The 15,413-nt window shown below is 41.2% G+C and overlaps 1 protein-coding gene across 1 annotated transcript; it reads left to right on the plus strand.

The window, feature by feature from the left end:
* Positions 1–89: 89 nt before the first annotated feature.
* LOC147252935 (ras-related protein Rab-25-like) lies at positions 90–12,882 on the plus strand. Its single transcript, XM_086217860.1, has 5 exons — positions 90–411; positions 6,789–6,984; positions 9,865–10,058; positions 10,329–10,409; positions 11,646–12,882. The coding sequence occupies exons 1-5, from the start codon at positions 375–377 to the stop codon at positions 11,762–11,764; spliced, it is 627 nt and encodes a 208-aa protein (XP_086073986.1). The 5' UTR covers positions 90–374; the 3' UTR covers positions 11,765–12,882.
* The last annotated feature ends 2,531 nt before the right edge of the window (positions 12,883–15,413 follow it).

Raw genomic sequence — 15,413 nt, forward strand, 5'->3', positions numbered from 1 at the left:
AGGCGCTTGAGAGTCCCAGTCTGTTAGTCACTCTACCTGAACAACCTGCCCTTCACCTACTCCATTGGACACACCTCTATTGTTGCCCCACCACTCCCTTACACAAGTCCCGCCCGCTTCTACAGAACAACCTGGATACACTCAACATGTCCTGTTCAAACAAGCCAGATAGGCAAGGGTAGTGAAGGACACGGAGCTGGCCACCCATGCCTCTCGCGCCAGAACGTAGGCATTTTTCCTTCCTGGGGCCTGAGGATCTGAGGAGCAGGTTGTTTGTGGTGTGAGTCTGTGTCGTCTTACAAACCTGCAATCAGTCTGTGAGGGTTGGAGACGTGCCAGTGAACTGTGGGTCAGCAGCCCTGAATGGACATAGCATGGGGTCAGATGAGCTCTACAATTTTGTCTTCAAGGGTGAGTCCATTTTTTTTCCTGCTGTTCACTTAACTTCCTTCAGGAAAAGTCTTACTTTGTAGTCCTCCTTTGTCCTCTAGGTTATACTTCCTTGTTTATTATTAACCTGGCGGTGAACTCCATCTGTAATGTACAGTAATACACAGCACAGAGAACTGAGGATCTGAATTCATGTCAGGTTGTTTGTGGTGTCGTCGGCTGTTTGTTTTTTGTCAATGTCGATCTCTTCAGGTGAAGGAGTTGTGGTACTGCAAGGTAGTGGGAACTTTGCATGAATTCTACAGATTTTTGATTAAACCAGATTGTGGACTGATTCCTGATTGTATCTGTCAAATCCTGAGCTCTACATCAGACAAACCCAAAGGACCATTTTCATTTCACCCCCACATTATATCAGCAGGGTTGTCAGGTCTTTGGCACTGAATTGAACTATGAATTTTTTGTTGGTGCACCTTGGGCTCCTATATTTATGCTTAGTTTGCAAAGAATCAGCATCTATTTTAAGATATAAGGGGACCAGTTTTAACAGACCAAGAAAGTGGAGGGGTGGTTCGGTTCAGGTAGGTTGATTTGACATTTAGGAATAAGAATGTATTGTTGATAAAGGGAACTACAGGGGGATGGAGAAGCCAGAGCTCTCCAAAGACAGCAATTAGCATGGTAGCTTCATCCTCACGTGAGGATAAGTCGGCAGTCAAAGCTTGTCAGTGACGTCCTACACAAGGCGCTGATTTAAGCAGCCCAAGGTACCGGCAAAGGGACTGAACGCTGTCAGGCAAAAAGAAAAATCAGTCAAATCTGATTAATTTGATATTTTTTTAAATGAGGAACTGTGATACCACTCAAATACGACAGTTATAATAAATCTGTTTGCCTTTTATGATTATGAAAGGCTACTGCTAGCTTAGCTTAGCTTAGCTTGGCTCAGCAGAGATACTCAAAGCACCTCTTGTATGTTTGTTGAAAAAAAAAAAAAGCAGAAGGGTAAAAATTTAATATTACTGTTGTCCATGCCCACTCTTCATTCAGCAACTTCTCAGTGAGTTATCGCACCTGGCTAACTAAGCTAGCTGATGGGTAGATAATCTTTTTCATTTATCCATGCATGCATCAGTGTCATGTGAGCTACTGACTCCATAACAATGCAAGATAAGAATAGATAGATAGATAATAAGGCATTCCTCTTTTTACAAATATAGATTTCTTGCTTCTTATATTTTATATTAATACTTTAAAGCTAAATAAATCTTTTTTTTTTTTCCGGTAGCTTCCATGTCGTGTGACCCAAATATTAAAGTAATGAGAGAGATAGGTAATAGATTGGACAAATAAGACACGCCACTTTATGTATGATTTATTGTTTTTTTTTGTGTTTATAGAACTATTTTGATCTAGATCAACACCACCGCGAGTTGCAACCACATTCATAACCTTGTGGTTAATACCATGTCAATCAAAACTTAACATTACAGCCTGTGTGTAGCTGCCTGCAAGTGTTTCAGTCGGGTTGTGTGCATGTATACTTTTACTTCCTTCACATTCACAACGTCCATGATGAACACTACATTAAAATTTTGTTTCATGTTTGCAGTCATTTTATGTCATTATCACTGCTTGATATGGGAGTTCATCAAACAACGTGCACTGCTGAATAAAAGGACATGGTTGGAAATGTAAAATTAGGTTGCAAACTAATACAAATATGTGTAATAATGAATATTTTAGAAAGTGCATTTGTCATTCTTTGGATATCAACCAATTTTTGCACGATTTCTCTCCAAACTCAAAGTGTTAGGCTAAATTTTCTATCAGCAGAATATATTTCCGTCTTCCATCGCTGCAAGCAGCAGCAGCAGCACCGTGCTGTGTGCTGCACGCTAGCTACAGTCCAGCTGCAGAGCACATGAAAACAAGCAAAGGGAGAAAGCAAAGCCATCAGGCTTCCTCATAATCGACACCTGGCTGGCAGAAGGCTTGACCCGCATCACCATAGACACCAGGAGTATTGTTTGCACAAGAAGTTACTGAGTTGTGAAAGAAAAGAGGGGCAAACCAAGCATTTACATCTCGCACACTGGAAAAGCTATCCAGGGATCAGGCGGCAGAGTGAACATTTACCTCAAATAAGCCAAAGTAGAAGATGTGTAAAACATTCTTTGAGGTTACCGCAGACGTCAGGTTAAACACATCACAACTTATTCCAGCTTTTTGCCTGTGAGAAGGTTGTGAAGGGAAAAGAGCTGACGCTTTTTGTTTGTGGTTGTGTGACAAGTGAATAATGCAAAAAAGATATTCAGTGTCACTTTTTGTGGCAAAGTAGTTGAAAACCTGTGACTCCACAAACGGTCTAAAGCAGATTCTTGTGTGTCCGTCAAAGATTTTAAACCCTCTTCATTTGTGGTTTTAACCACTGGAAATCCCACACGGTGGCTTTGCTTTTTGAGTCTGTGAAAGCTATGACATTTTTAAAAAAGGAAAAAAAGGTCAATTATTAAAAAAAAAAAAACAAAAAAACTACTTTTTAGTAATTATCAAAAATCAACCTCCTTTTGTTTAATATGTCCAAAAGAAGTTCAGCAATTATTAAATCTATAAGCACCCACCTACCTTCAGTGTCTGTCCTTGCACGTATCAGGTAGGCTGGTGAAAATCTACGCACGTGCACCTCTCAGGGTCCCATTTCATGTGGGTTTTTGCATCCATGTCTAAAACCTTAAAGTCTGTATACACCACAAATCTGATCGGGGCTTGAATTCTGAATAAGGTTCCTCTCTTCTACCAATCCAAAAGTACCTCAAGGATCAGAGACCTACTGTCCCAACGCCATCTAGAGAAGCGTCTTCTTATCTCCAGCATGCTGGTCGACGACGATGGGCTGTTCCAGGTCACAGATAGCAAATAATGCTGCCAGAATTGGAACAAAGACCTTAAACGCTCAGCACATAAATTCAGTTTTCACATCACTTTATTGACATGATCTGGAATAATTCATTTCAAAACTCTTCTCCTCATCCATTAATCATATTGTGGCTTTACTTTAAAATACTTTACACTATCTGTGCCATCTCCTGAACGAACCTTGAAGAACGCTCAGGATTATTGATGGTTCCCTGGATAAAAAAATAAAATAATGAATAAAATATGCCAGAAGATCCTCGACAAGGAACACTTCTTAAGTTTAAATCTAAACTCAAGATTTATCTTATTGCAATCACTTTTAACTTACAGTCATTTGTTATTTGTAGATTACCGGCTATTTTTGTAGAGTTTTCCGTTCTCTGGCCATTCATCATCCTATTGTTTTCTTACTCTATGTTTTTGCTTATCTTGTTATTTGTATTTCCAGGAAGCTCTTTGCGCTGCCTTGGGTAGGATAAGGTGCAGTAATGTCTTGTCTAGCTGATTGCAGCTTCATACCGCACGAATATGACAGACACCAATTTTAGAAAATAAAAATGAGAGAGTATTCTTTTTTACACTCGTCACGCCAATACTCCATATTTAATAGCTGCTGAAATGTCATAAGAAGCTGTTATCTCATTGTTCAGAAGCTCAACTGCCTGAGAGTAATTAGCTGGGAGTGTGTGCAGCTACTTGACGACGCTGTATCTCATATGTGTGATCAAACTTTCCTGCTCAGCCAAGCCCTTTTTTTTCTGTCGGAGTCAGCGACTGACAAGTGAAACCCAAACATTAGTCACTGAAATGCACAGAGGGGGTGTCTGTTTTATTTCTTTGCCAGTTTACTCAGTGGTTATGCAGGCCGCTATGACCAAGATGAAAGGCTGTAGCAGCTTGACCCGTTCCACCTGATGTGGAATCAGCTCACACTTTAAGAGGCTGATTTATGCCCTGGAACAAAGGTTCACTTGTGATTTTGGGGTGAGATTCTACGTTTCCTGGATGAGGAAGGTTGTGCCCTCTCCATAAAGTGCATTCATATAGAATCCCATGCAAATAGTTAATAAATGTGGCCCAATGTGCCATATATGAGTATTTTATGTTTAAAATATTAAAAGGAGTCAGAACTGAAGAAGCTTCTTGGATGAGAGGCGAAACGTCTTCACTTACAAGAGGCGAGTCCAGTAGCCCAAATTGATTATTCTTGAGAATTAGAAAGACTAAAGCTATCAAGAGAATTAGAGGACAGGGCTCTTCTCATGCTGAGTAGGGCTGTCAGAATGTATACATCCCTATAAATTTCCTTTTATCAGGCTGGAAAAATACCAGGCGGGGCAGCAGCAAAGCCCATGTGACACAGATGATCTGCCTTTGGATTTACTATTATGTCACTAAAAACTGAGCTAAGCTAGCAGCTGGTTTTACTCATGAAGATTTGAATTGTGTGTATCTTCGTCATGTTGCGTTTATATCTGATAATTGTAAAGTTAGACCGTCTGGAGCCAGTGGAGGATAAACTAAAAAAAAAAAAAAAAAGGTAATCAGCTGCAGAAGACATTTGACAGGTGGCGAATTCTTTCACATAGTACCTTTAAACTTCAACCAGTAACTCCAGTTCGGCCTGTTTTAAGGAGGCAGACGGCTCCACTAATGCTGTTTGCTGCTTTACATAGACTGTGAAAGCGCATTGTGATGTCAAGAAAAGATTTAATTTAAAGGGTTTTTGTGTTTCTTTAAAGCTGTTTTATGAATCTACATTATTATTATTATTATTATTATTATAAGTTGCTGGGGGATTGAAGTAAAGGCTGAGCGCCTAGATTTGATTGACCCCAGTGACGCACGTTCTTGGGACCCCAGCAATTCACCCAAGTTTGAGGTTGATGGGTCTTTTCCCCAGCAGCCCTTCTGACCCGTCATTGCACGTTTAACAAGAGTTTTATTAACATTAATATTGCTCGTGCCTTATTTAGGCATCCCAGGATTCTGACACTGTGAATATTCATATGCACTCGTTGGACGGCTGCAACTCACTATGTAGAACAGAATCACAATCAACTTCATCAGTTCCAACTGTTTTTATCCTCTCTCTTATGAAAATGGTCTACTGGATGGCAAGAGATTCCTTCCTTTATTAGAGCCATTATGCACACTCCAACTATGACCGACTAAAATGTTTCAAATGATGACACCCCTCACATATCACCCCAATCTCACAGGCAAACACTTCACATTTTCTCATGTAAAAAGTCACACTTCTGCAAGCACAGCTCGCCTGTGTTTGGTTTTTTGTTTGTGTGTCGCTCCGCTTTCAGCTTCTAAAAGCTTGACCCGTGGAAGGACTTCACAATGTCATATTATGTCTTTATTCATCAATACTCTGGTGTATTTTACTCTATATATCTTGTCGCTACATTCTGAGTGCTTTGGCTAAAACTATTAATTAATTTACCATGAGGATGGTGCTGTGTTTAAGATTGAACATGCTATCCCTAATGGTGTAATTAACCTCAGTGTCAGGCAGCTAAGAGTGGAGTTTTATGGGACAACAACGACAGCCGTGCCGAGATGAGAGGCTTCAATTAAGAATCGCTGTAAAAGCGCACAAGTGGTCATCGTAGGATCGGATCATGTTGGGCTCTCTGAGCTTGTCTTCATTATTCATATGTCGTTAGCTAAGATGCTCCATGGGAAGTCATTTACCATCTGACGTTCTACGGAAGATCAAAATACCTTGTCCAGAGGTCCTCCATCAGTGTCCTTGGTCTAAAGGGAACTTTTTGCCATCTTGACCACATTCTTAATGCACTGAAGACCCAAGGCAGTGTATTTTCAGTTTGTTTGGTAACAGAATACCTCTGGGACTCAAGGATGAACTAACAAAAGTCAAGGTCACCTACATGATATCTATAAAACACCTTGAGGGAATTTCTCCAAATTTGCCACAAATGTGCACTGGGACCCAAGGATGAACTGAAGGGAACTTAGCTTCTAAAGGTCACTGTCACCTAAAATGAACCCAATATCTCTAGAATGCCTTTTGGACATTTCAACCTGTAAAAGTCTGGTGGTTCAAAGGTCAAGGTCACTGTGACGGACACACATCACGGAGGCATACAACTGTGAAGCTTGCTTTCTATTCTGGAATAACTTCAGTTCTGCAAGTTGAGCTCCACCTGGGCTGTTTTGACACGCACTGCTAACACTGTCGATTTATAGAGCCATAAAGCCAAAAGAAAAATACAATGAACCTTTGAATTGAATTATGTAGTCTACTTCCCTTTAGACTAAATTATATAAATGACTCAAATCTGTTACAGAAATATTGTGAAATATAACAAATAAGTGCATTCTAGTCCTCAATGACTGATTGAGAAAGATTCAAGAATTCCAATTTCATTTGAGGCAAGTAAATCAGACACCATAAAACGAGAATATATGTTTTTAAAATCTTCTGCATTTTCTTTCCTCTTCAGTTGTTCTAATAGGAGAATCTGGTGTAGGAAAGAGCAACCTGCTGTCCCGCTTCACCAAAAATGAGTTCAACCACGACAGCCGCACAACAATCGGAGTGGAGTTCAGCACGAGGACAGTACAGGTCAACAGCTTCACCATCAAAGCCCAGATCTGGGACACGGCCGGGCTGGAGCGATACCGGGCCATCACGTCTGCGTGAGTGCCACGACTCCTCACAGCTTTATTAGATACCGTACATTACAACATGTGCACACAGTTTATAAAAAATGTTTTATTTGTAACACAACACAGTCCTGCAATTTTTCTACGATTAAATATTACACCAGAACATTTATGGTGTTCCAATTTTTTATTTTTTTATTTTGGTGAATGTCTGCACAACAGTTATTGGTTACCTACAGTAACGTTCCTGAGGTTACCCAAAGACAAGGGTTCTTTCTGTGTTGCCTTTATATAGGAAATATTAACCACATGTGCATGCAAGGGTCAGAACATCTTTCCTAATTCAACATGTACTGTGGTAGCAGGCCCATTATTTTATGGTTTTACAGGCAGTTCATAGAGATGTGAATGTTTATGTACTCCAGGATGATTTCTGGCTGTGGTAATGTTGAACCTTGCCACGAAAGGACATTTTTTTACTGCTGTTAAAACAGGTAAAGACAAAAGAAAAGTAAAAAAAAAAAGTTCAAGTAAATAGATGAGTTCAGCATTATGAAAAAAGAAAAAGTAAAACATATTTTCTTTATTCCTAGATGGCTATATTTATGCAAACGCCTTGTCTTCTTCTTAATTAGCTTAGCATTCAGCAGTCGAGCTTCCAGCTATGACACCGTGTCCAAGTGTCCTTGAGCAAGATCCTGAGCCCCTAATTGCTCCTGATGACCCTGCGACAGACAGGTGACCTGTCCAGGGTGAACCCCGCCTCTCACTCAATGTCAGCTGGGATAGGCCCCAGCACCACCACCACCCCCCCCCCCCCCCCCCGCAACCTTTAACTGATAAGCGGTGTAGAAAATGGATGGATGGATGGGTGGATGATGGATATTTAACTGACAAAATACAGTGTGTTAATCAGCTGTGTATAAAGTCAGGCTAACTTTTACACGTTGTCATGTTTATGCTAAACTTAGCTAACTTAGCTAACTTGCTACTCCATAGGTACCAAGTATCAATATTTGGTCCATTACCAAGAATCTGAATTGTAATATTTAAAAAAAATGTCTTTTTCTGAAAGTATCAGCTCAATGTGAAGCATTAAATGCCAAATAGATATGCAGCACTGATAAAAAAAATTTAGTTTGTGCATGAAGACCTGTAATTTCAGATAAAAATGTACGTTTTCCAAATGTGTACATGACTGTCTCAAAGTAGTTTATCGTGCAGCAACCGTGCCTAAACATGACATATGCAAAAGGTGAAGACAGTTGTTAAAAACCAGCAGTTAATGCTTGTTGTCTTGGTCCATAGTTGTTGAGCAACTTGTCTGTCGTCATCGTAAGGTGGTGCTGTTATCAGCCCAAACACATGCAGGGACAGGCACTGAACCACAGTGACCTCCCACATTACCTGAAAAACCACCAGCACAATCTCATCTCTAGTCATCCTGCAAGTTGCACACTTGGCTTCTAAAATCCTGTTGGTTATAGCCGAGACCTCCGTTTGAGCTCTTGGCCCTTTAGGTCTCGGCTCAATCTCAGTGTGCCCCAAATTCTTTCTCTCTCTTTTTTTTTTAATTAAACTAGAAGGATTAACGGTGTGAAAACTGGTTTTAAAACAATAGAGCCATGTCAGTTATATTTTTACATGGAAAAATCTGAGGATATGCTACAGTGCGGGATTAGCTCTTCTCTGACAGCTTGGCTTTTTGAGTAATTACTTGCCGACTTATTCTAGTATGCAAATTCTCCCTCCCATGGAATTTCCCATTTGTGCTCTAACAAGCTGCTAAAACCTATTAAAGTGGAATTAATTACGCCGCTGGAGGAGGGGAGCAGAAATATAATTGTGGGGGAAGTATTGATTGTTCCATGACTTCTGAGCAGTTGTCTGTCGTGTTTTGTTTTGTTTTCATAGTAACAGTATATGCTCACTGCAGACTGGACAGTGCTTAAAATTAGTACAATCAATATTTTTATAATAGCGATTCAATGACTGAACTAAGAGGAAAGGGGGTCACTTGGTGAACCCATTAGAATTCTTGCTTGCCACACACACACACACACACACACACACACACACACACACACACACACTCTCTCTCTCTCTCTCTCTCACTCTCTCTCACTCTCTCTCTCTCTCACACACACACACTCTCTCTCTCTCTCTCTCTCTCTCTCTCACACACACACACACACACACACACATACACAGTTAAAACCGTAAAGATTACTGCAACTGCATTCACATAATGGCAACATATATGATAAATTGATGCAGTACATGTCCATACTGTGTTGAAAGCTTCTCAGATCTTTAACGCCAAAAACTTGTCTTTTTTTAAAATTGTATTGCAAACTTGTTACAGGGCGGCACGGTGGTGCAGTGGTCAGCACTGTCGCCTCACAGCAAGAGGGTTTCAGGTTCGAGCCCTGGCTCCATCACAGGATCTTTCTGCGTGGAGTCTCCATGTTCTCCCTGTTCCTGTGTGGGTTCTCTCTGGTACTCCAGCTTCCTCCCACAGTCCAAAGACATCAAGAGGGGACGAGGCTGATTGATACTCTAAATTGACCGTAGGTGTGGCTGTGAGAGTGAATGGTTGTCTGTCTCTATGTGACGGCCCTGTGATGCTGTGAGAGTGAATGGTTGTCTGTCTCTATGTGACGGCCCTGTGATGGACTGGTGACCCGTACAGGGTGAACCCCGCCTCTCGCTAAGGCTGCTGGGATAGGCTCCACCCCCCCCATGACCCTTAACAGGAATAAGCAGTAGAAAATGGATGGATGGATGGAACTTGTTACAATAGGCGACTCCACACTGGAAGCGAGTTAAAGTAGCATCGCATTAAAAAAGTTAAAAAGTAAGACACTTTAAACACCTGAGGACTAAGTTGTGAGGTGAATCTCCTCCTAACAGGTATTACAGGGGAGCAGTTGGAGCCCTTCTGGTCTACGACATCACCAAACACCTCACGTATGAGAGCGTGGAGCGCTGGTTGAAAGAGCTGTACGAACATGCTGACCAACATATTGTGGTCATGCTGGTGGGCAACAAGCTCGACCTGGAGTCCGAGAGATCTGTGCCCATGGAGGAGGCCAGAGACTTTGCAGGTACAAGGTTTAAAATGATTTCCTCTATGCTGCTCTACATTCTGTTACAATGCGGTAGAGCCCAAAATTCACTTAAACTGCATTAATACATTACGGATTCATAACAGAAGTTACCTCACCGCACTTTTCAGAAAGTCCAGTCCAGGTAAGAAATTCCCCTGTGAACAAGCACTTGGGACAGTGGCCAGGAAAAACTCCCTGTGAACAGAAAATAACCTGAAATTTTGGGGAACCATAAATTTATTGCTTTTTTGTCTCTGTTTTGTCTAGAAAAGAAAGGGCTTTTGTTTCTGGAGACCTCCGCTTTGGCGTCGACTAATGTGGAGGCCGCATTCAATAATGTCCTCGCAGGTAATTCATTTTCAGGAATTTTACTTTGAAATACTTTTTACTGGAAGTCTGTCTTTAAGTGGCAGTTTGAATTTACTGATGTGGGGTTGCATGAGGTGGTCATCCAATAGATCAGAGTCAGTGTGTCTGCAGTGCAGCCGGTTGACGGTGGTGTACTCCTGCCGACGGAGTCCACAGAAAATGTTTTATCGTCTCAATGAACGGCCGACTGAGAAAAATCAATATTCAGTCACGTCTTTGATATGTTTGAGGAATTCTCATGGCTGCGCTTTTTTCCCTCGGACAACTCTTTCTTTCGGCTTCCTTCTTAATCCTGTGCGTGCCTCGCACTGTATTACACCGCAGCGCCGCTGCTGTGTGGAAGACGAGCTGACCTAAATCTACTGACCTGCACCATGCAGGACTATCTCACAGAACACCACTTCAAACAATCTCACCTTTCCTCCCAAGAGCAGGATATTCTGTGAAACAGTGAAGTACAGGTTATCTACCAAGGAGGTAGTGTTTTTTTGGTGTTTGGGGGTTTTCCGCAACAAAAACTACCTGGCTGATTTCCATTAAACTCAGTTGAAGGGGTGGAGCATGGGTCAAGGAGGAACCCACTAAATTTAGCATCAGGTCTGGACAGCTTCATTAATTTCTCAGGAAATTCTACGCAGAGGTCTGCCCTCTCTGAGTGCCCTTCTAGTTTAGGGAGAGTGAAGGTTTCAGGGTGAACTGCCAAACAAGAAGCGGGAAGTGGATTCCATTCACTAACCTGTCTGTTTTTTTGTGTGAAAATTTCATGTGGGCTCGTCACCACACTCGAAACTGCAACACTGAATCTAACCTGATACAACCAGACCTGCTTCTCCTGAGCTCGGGGAAGTCTGGAGAAAAATCAAGGTCAAGTGTAGTACGACCTGTGGAGGTCCAGAGACAACAGTTAGATTAGTGTTGATCTTAAAAGTACCCCCCTCCTCAAACCCTGGTGGGAGTCATAGACTTTATAAAACGGTTGGTGTCTAACTGGGAATTGACACATTTACCATGGTGTATTGTTTTCTTTTTTCAGAGTGCTTTACCAACAGATATTTGTGCAGCACTGAAGACTAAAATGAGTTTCATATGAATGCTTTGTTGGAGTGCTTTAGGGCTTTAAGGCTTGTGCTACATTTTTCTGTCAAAGCCTGAGAATATTGCAGCTGCTGTCTATGGCACTATTATGAAAATCTACACATTCAATGTGTGTTTTAGAGATTCACAGGAAGGTGAGCAGTAAGGAGGTGGTTCAGGGCTCAATCAGCGCTGTGTCCTTGAACAACTCGAGAGCAGAAAGCACAGAGGAAAAGAAACCCTGCTGCAGAAACATCTGATCACATCCTCCGCCATGATCCCAGGGTCCTCGGGGTGGGTGGCTTTCAAACATCGTCTTAACCTACAACCCTGAATTCAGTGAGAGGCAAGCGGCTCAGCAACCTTGGCTGCTGATTTTAACGGTCCTGTTATGCCACTTAGAAAAGACTGATTTGAGTTGTACAAGCTTCACAATGGTGTGAGGTATTCAAAAGGTTTTTTTCATAAATGTGAATGAATGTTGCTGGAAACCAAATTCCTGATGATAACATTAAACTGTGTGACCTGTGAGATGATGATGATGATGATGATGATGATATATATACATATATATTGATAATCCATCCATTTTAATGTTTTAAACGTAAATGACACTTTTTTTTTTCACCTGAAATGAACAGCTTGTTCGTGGCTAATATTTAAAAGGAACAATGCAACTATGTGATACATGTGCTGACTTGAAACCCTCTTCAGAGCCAGACGAGAAGACAGTTGCCCTTCTCTCAGAGACCCACAGGGACCAGAAGGCCACGAGTTAGCTTAGCACGATGAATTGTAGTGGGTGGGAAGTGTTAGCATACCTCAATCAGATGTCATCAAATACACACTTTTCTTCAAAGTCTTGGACTGCATTAATATAGCTATAGTTGTGTATAGCCTTACTTATGATATAACAACATAAAAATTCAAGAGTTTTTATTTGAGAAGATTCAGAACTGCGATTTCACAAAGCACCTCAGAAATCGAACAAAATAAAAAAGACTGTTGACGATAAGAGTATTGACTGCCGGATGAGGACGACGACTTCTGGACAAACCAAAATTCTCGACCTCATCACTTTTAATAGAGATACGCTAACGTTTCCCATCCACTGCCATTCATTGTGCTAAGCTAACCAGTGGTCAGCTGGTCCCTGTGGGCGTCATCTCTCACATGCAGAGGAGAAAAGGGCATCTGCCTTCTGGTCTGGCTTCGCAGACCAGAAAACCGGAGGAGAGCAACGAAGCATAGTTCCTAAAAAGTTGGCACGTCCCTTTAAGTTTTGACATTTCCTGTTTGATGCCTTTAACCCCTCCCCTCAAGAGGCTTTGCCTTTTTCCAGGCTGCTTTTGTAAATAAGACTGAGTCTGTAATAACTTGCCTGGTTAAATAAAGGTTAAATTAATAATAAATAAAAGCACTGTCTGTGAGTTTTGTTGACACTGCTGTGCCCCAGCTGATGTTCTATACTACTGATTTAATTCTCTTCAGAAATAAATGATTCATGGAGATAGTTTGCCTGCTACTTGTAGTTGTTCTTTTTTTTTTTTTTCATCAAATATATTGTGCCATGGCAAACTAGGGGAAAAATAATGAGTGTAAATAAGAGATTATTCACTTCATATCACTGGTTAACTGGGAGCACCAACTGGTTTTGAGTGAAATCAGTCACGCCTGGTGTGAAAAAGCAGATAATTTGAAATACTATGAAATGCCGGACTCGGTTTACCTCGTCTTCATCATTTCCAAATAAAACAACACTCAACATCAGACTGGAAAATATTTTCCTAGGGTAATGTCACCTCTGAAAAGCCACAATCTCTGTCTCAGTTATGAGTGTCACTGTCTCTGTGTCACTGTAAGTGCTTCGTATCAAATATTCAGCTGCATCAGATGCTCAGAAACAACCATCCACGAGAATTTAACATCGAAACATGTAGACGTTCTGAGGGAAAAAAGACCTGAATTTTAAACATGCACTATCTCCTGTCTGACAGAACAGGCAGTCGGGGTGGGTTCACTTCTCAAGCTTGTGATATCTCCTTTCCTCCTAAGATGATTAACTTGCCCAGTTAATGTTGGCTGAACCTCAGCAGAATGATGATGTCGACGATGACGACGACGATGACGATGATGATGATGATGATGATGACGCCGTGGCGGTGTGAATGCACAGGCCTCTTTAGAGGGCTGCAGAGATACGACCAACTGTCTCCTCTTCCTGCTGCAGATTTAAAAACCACTAAAACCAGAGCGGTTGTAAGGGGGACCGATGAGGCACCTTAATAGTGAAAACAAGCGATGAGTCAACATTGGCCTTTTATGCAACTCTGATATGAAGATTTTCTACCACAACAACATGGCAATTGTGTGGGGGGGGGGGGAAGAGGAAGTTGTTTCAAGGTTGTTGTTTTTTCACTCTGCTATTGTGAGAAATACCAACTATTGTTCGGCGTGTTGTATACAAGTACTGCTCAGCTTATGTGTTATGATCTTGTTTATTCCGTTTTTATTGTATAAGCTGAGTTTGTACAGATGAAATGGTACATTTACATGATGCATGCATGAATCTAGTTGCTACTATTGAGTTCTGTCTGTTCAGTTATTCTACAGTGTTCGTTATGACCTTCATGGCTCTTCTTTAAGGATGCAATGAAACATTGACTTAAACATAGTTTGGGTGTGGCCATAACACACTTTTAAAGCTAAAACCGTGCTGATGGAAGGAGGAATGGAGCCTTTGAAACACTTAAATGTCTCATAGGAATATCTGTTCTTTCTTATTATCCATCTGGTTGGAGGGGTTACTGTGTGCACTGTATCTTATTGGTCTTTTATGTGTTCTTAATGCTCCTTGCATTAGACAGTTTTTCAGTCATTTAATATGCGATTAAACTTGTTACCGGCAATTTAAGTAGAACATAGCCTCGTATCTTACAAGTAGCTACGGCATGGATCCTGTAGCTGCAGCTGGTCATGATCTTTTTACACCAAGAGGAAGATTTGATTAACTCTTGACATCGGCCTCACTTACTAGTCGTCTGAGCTCCTTCCAAATCAAACACCTTTTTCTTTCAAATGTGTGTGTTTCTCTTATTTCTCTTATTTCATCTGGCCTGCTTGAAATCAAGAAAGTACCCCCAACTACTGTGTTTCTTAATCGCTTAGATCAAATACGTGATGTTCTTTGGACAACAATCTCTCACTTCCATTGACTGAACTTCCCCATGTGAGGCCCGCCTCACGCTAGTAAATCTCTGGTCCGTAAAACATTAGAATACAATTTTTTTTTTAAAATAACCATCACAGCTTTCCGAATAAAATGTGAACATTTTCAAAATGTGATTAGCAAAAAAACAAACAATAAAATTGAACCAACCCTTGTGTATCTTTACGTATCCATACATTAAGATACATACAACATACATTTAGGCTGATATATCTAAAAGTCTTTTTCAGAGCTGGAACAGTAAGGAACCAAGCAGACCCACCTCACAATCTTGAAAACCTAAGCATACATGACAAAATAAAATAAATAAAAATACAGTTCGACAAATTAAACCTCCAAACTAAAAAGGGGGGGGGGGGGGGGTCTGACACATCCAATCATCACTTTTACAAAAAAAAGTCCCACTTGGATAAATTAACAAAAACAATGTTGTGAATGATATATATATATATATATATATATCGCTTGTTTTCCCCTCCTTGGGAGCTCCGCGGGTAGACCGCGTTCTGTCACGGCGTATGAGTGATACCACCGTCTGCCTGCTGCCTTCTGCCTCTGCTGCTGCTCACCCACCTGAGGCTTCGCGTTACCTGTTGAGGCTCGGAGCAGCAGTAGACGTCATCCAAGTCGACGTAATCATGAAGGACAACACGGCGGACCAATCGCGTCAACGCGACTGA

The sequence above is a fragment of the Aulostomus chinensis genome, chromosome 11, assembly GCF_037954235.1.
Source record: "Aulostomus chinensis isolate RoL2024-O1b breed Wild chromosome 11, RoL_Achi_v1.0, whole genome shotgun sequence".
Lineage (NCBI taxonomy): Eukaryota > Metazoa > Chordata > Actinopteri > Syngnathiformes > Aulostomidae > Aulostomus > Aulostomus chinensis.

Bases quoted from the DNA above. Each gene is read 5' to 3' on its own strand.
- LOC147252935 (XM_086217860.1), top strand. From the start codon at position 375: ATGGGGTCAGATGAGCTCTACAATTTTGTCTTCAAGG. The intron at 412-6,788 runs GTGAGTCCATTT...TTTCCTCTTCAG, and splicing joins CTACAATTTTGTCTTCAAGG to TTGTTCTAATAGGAGAATCT. The intron at 10,410-11,645 runs GTAATTCATTTT...TGTGTGTTTTAG, and splicing joins ATTCAATAATGTCCTCGCAG to AGATTCACAGGAAGGTGAGC.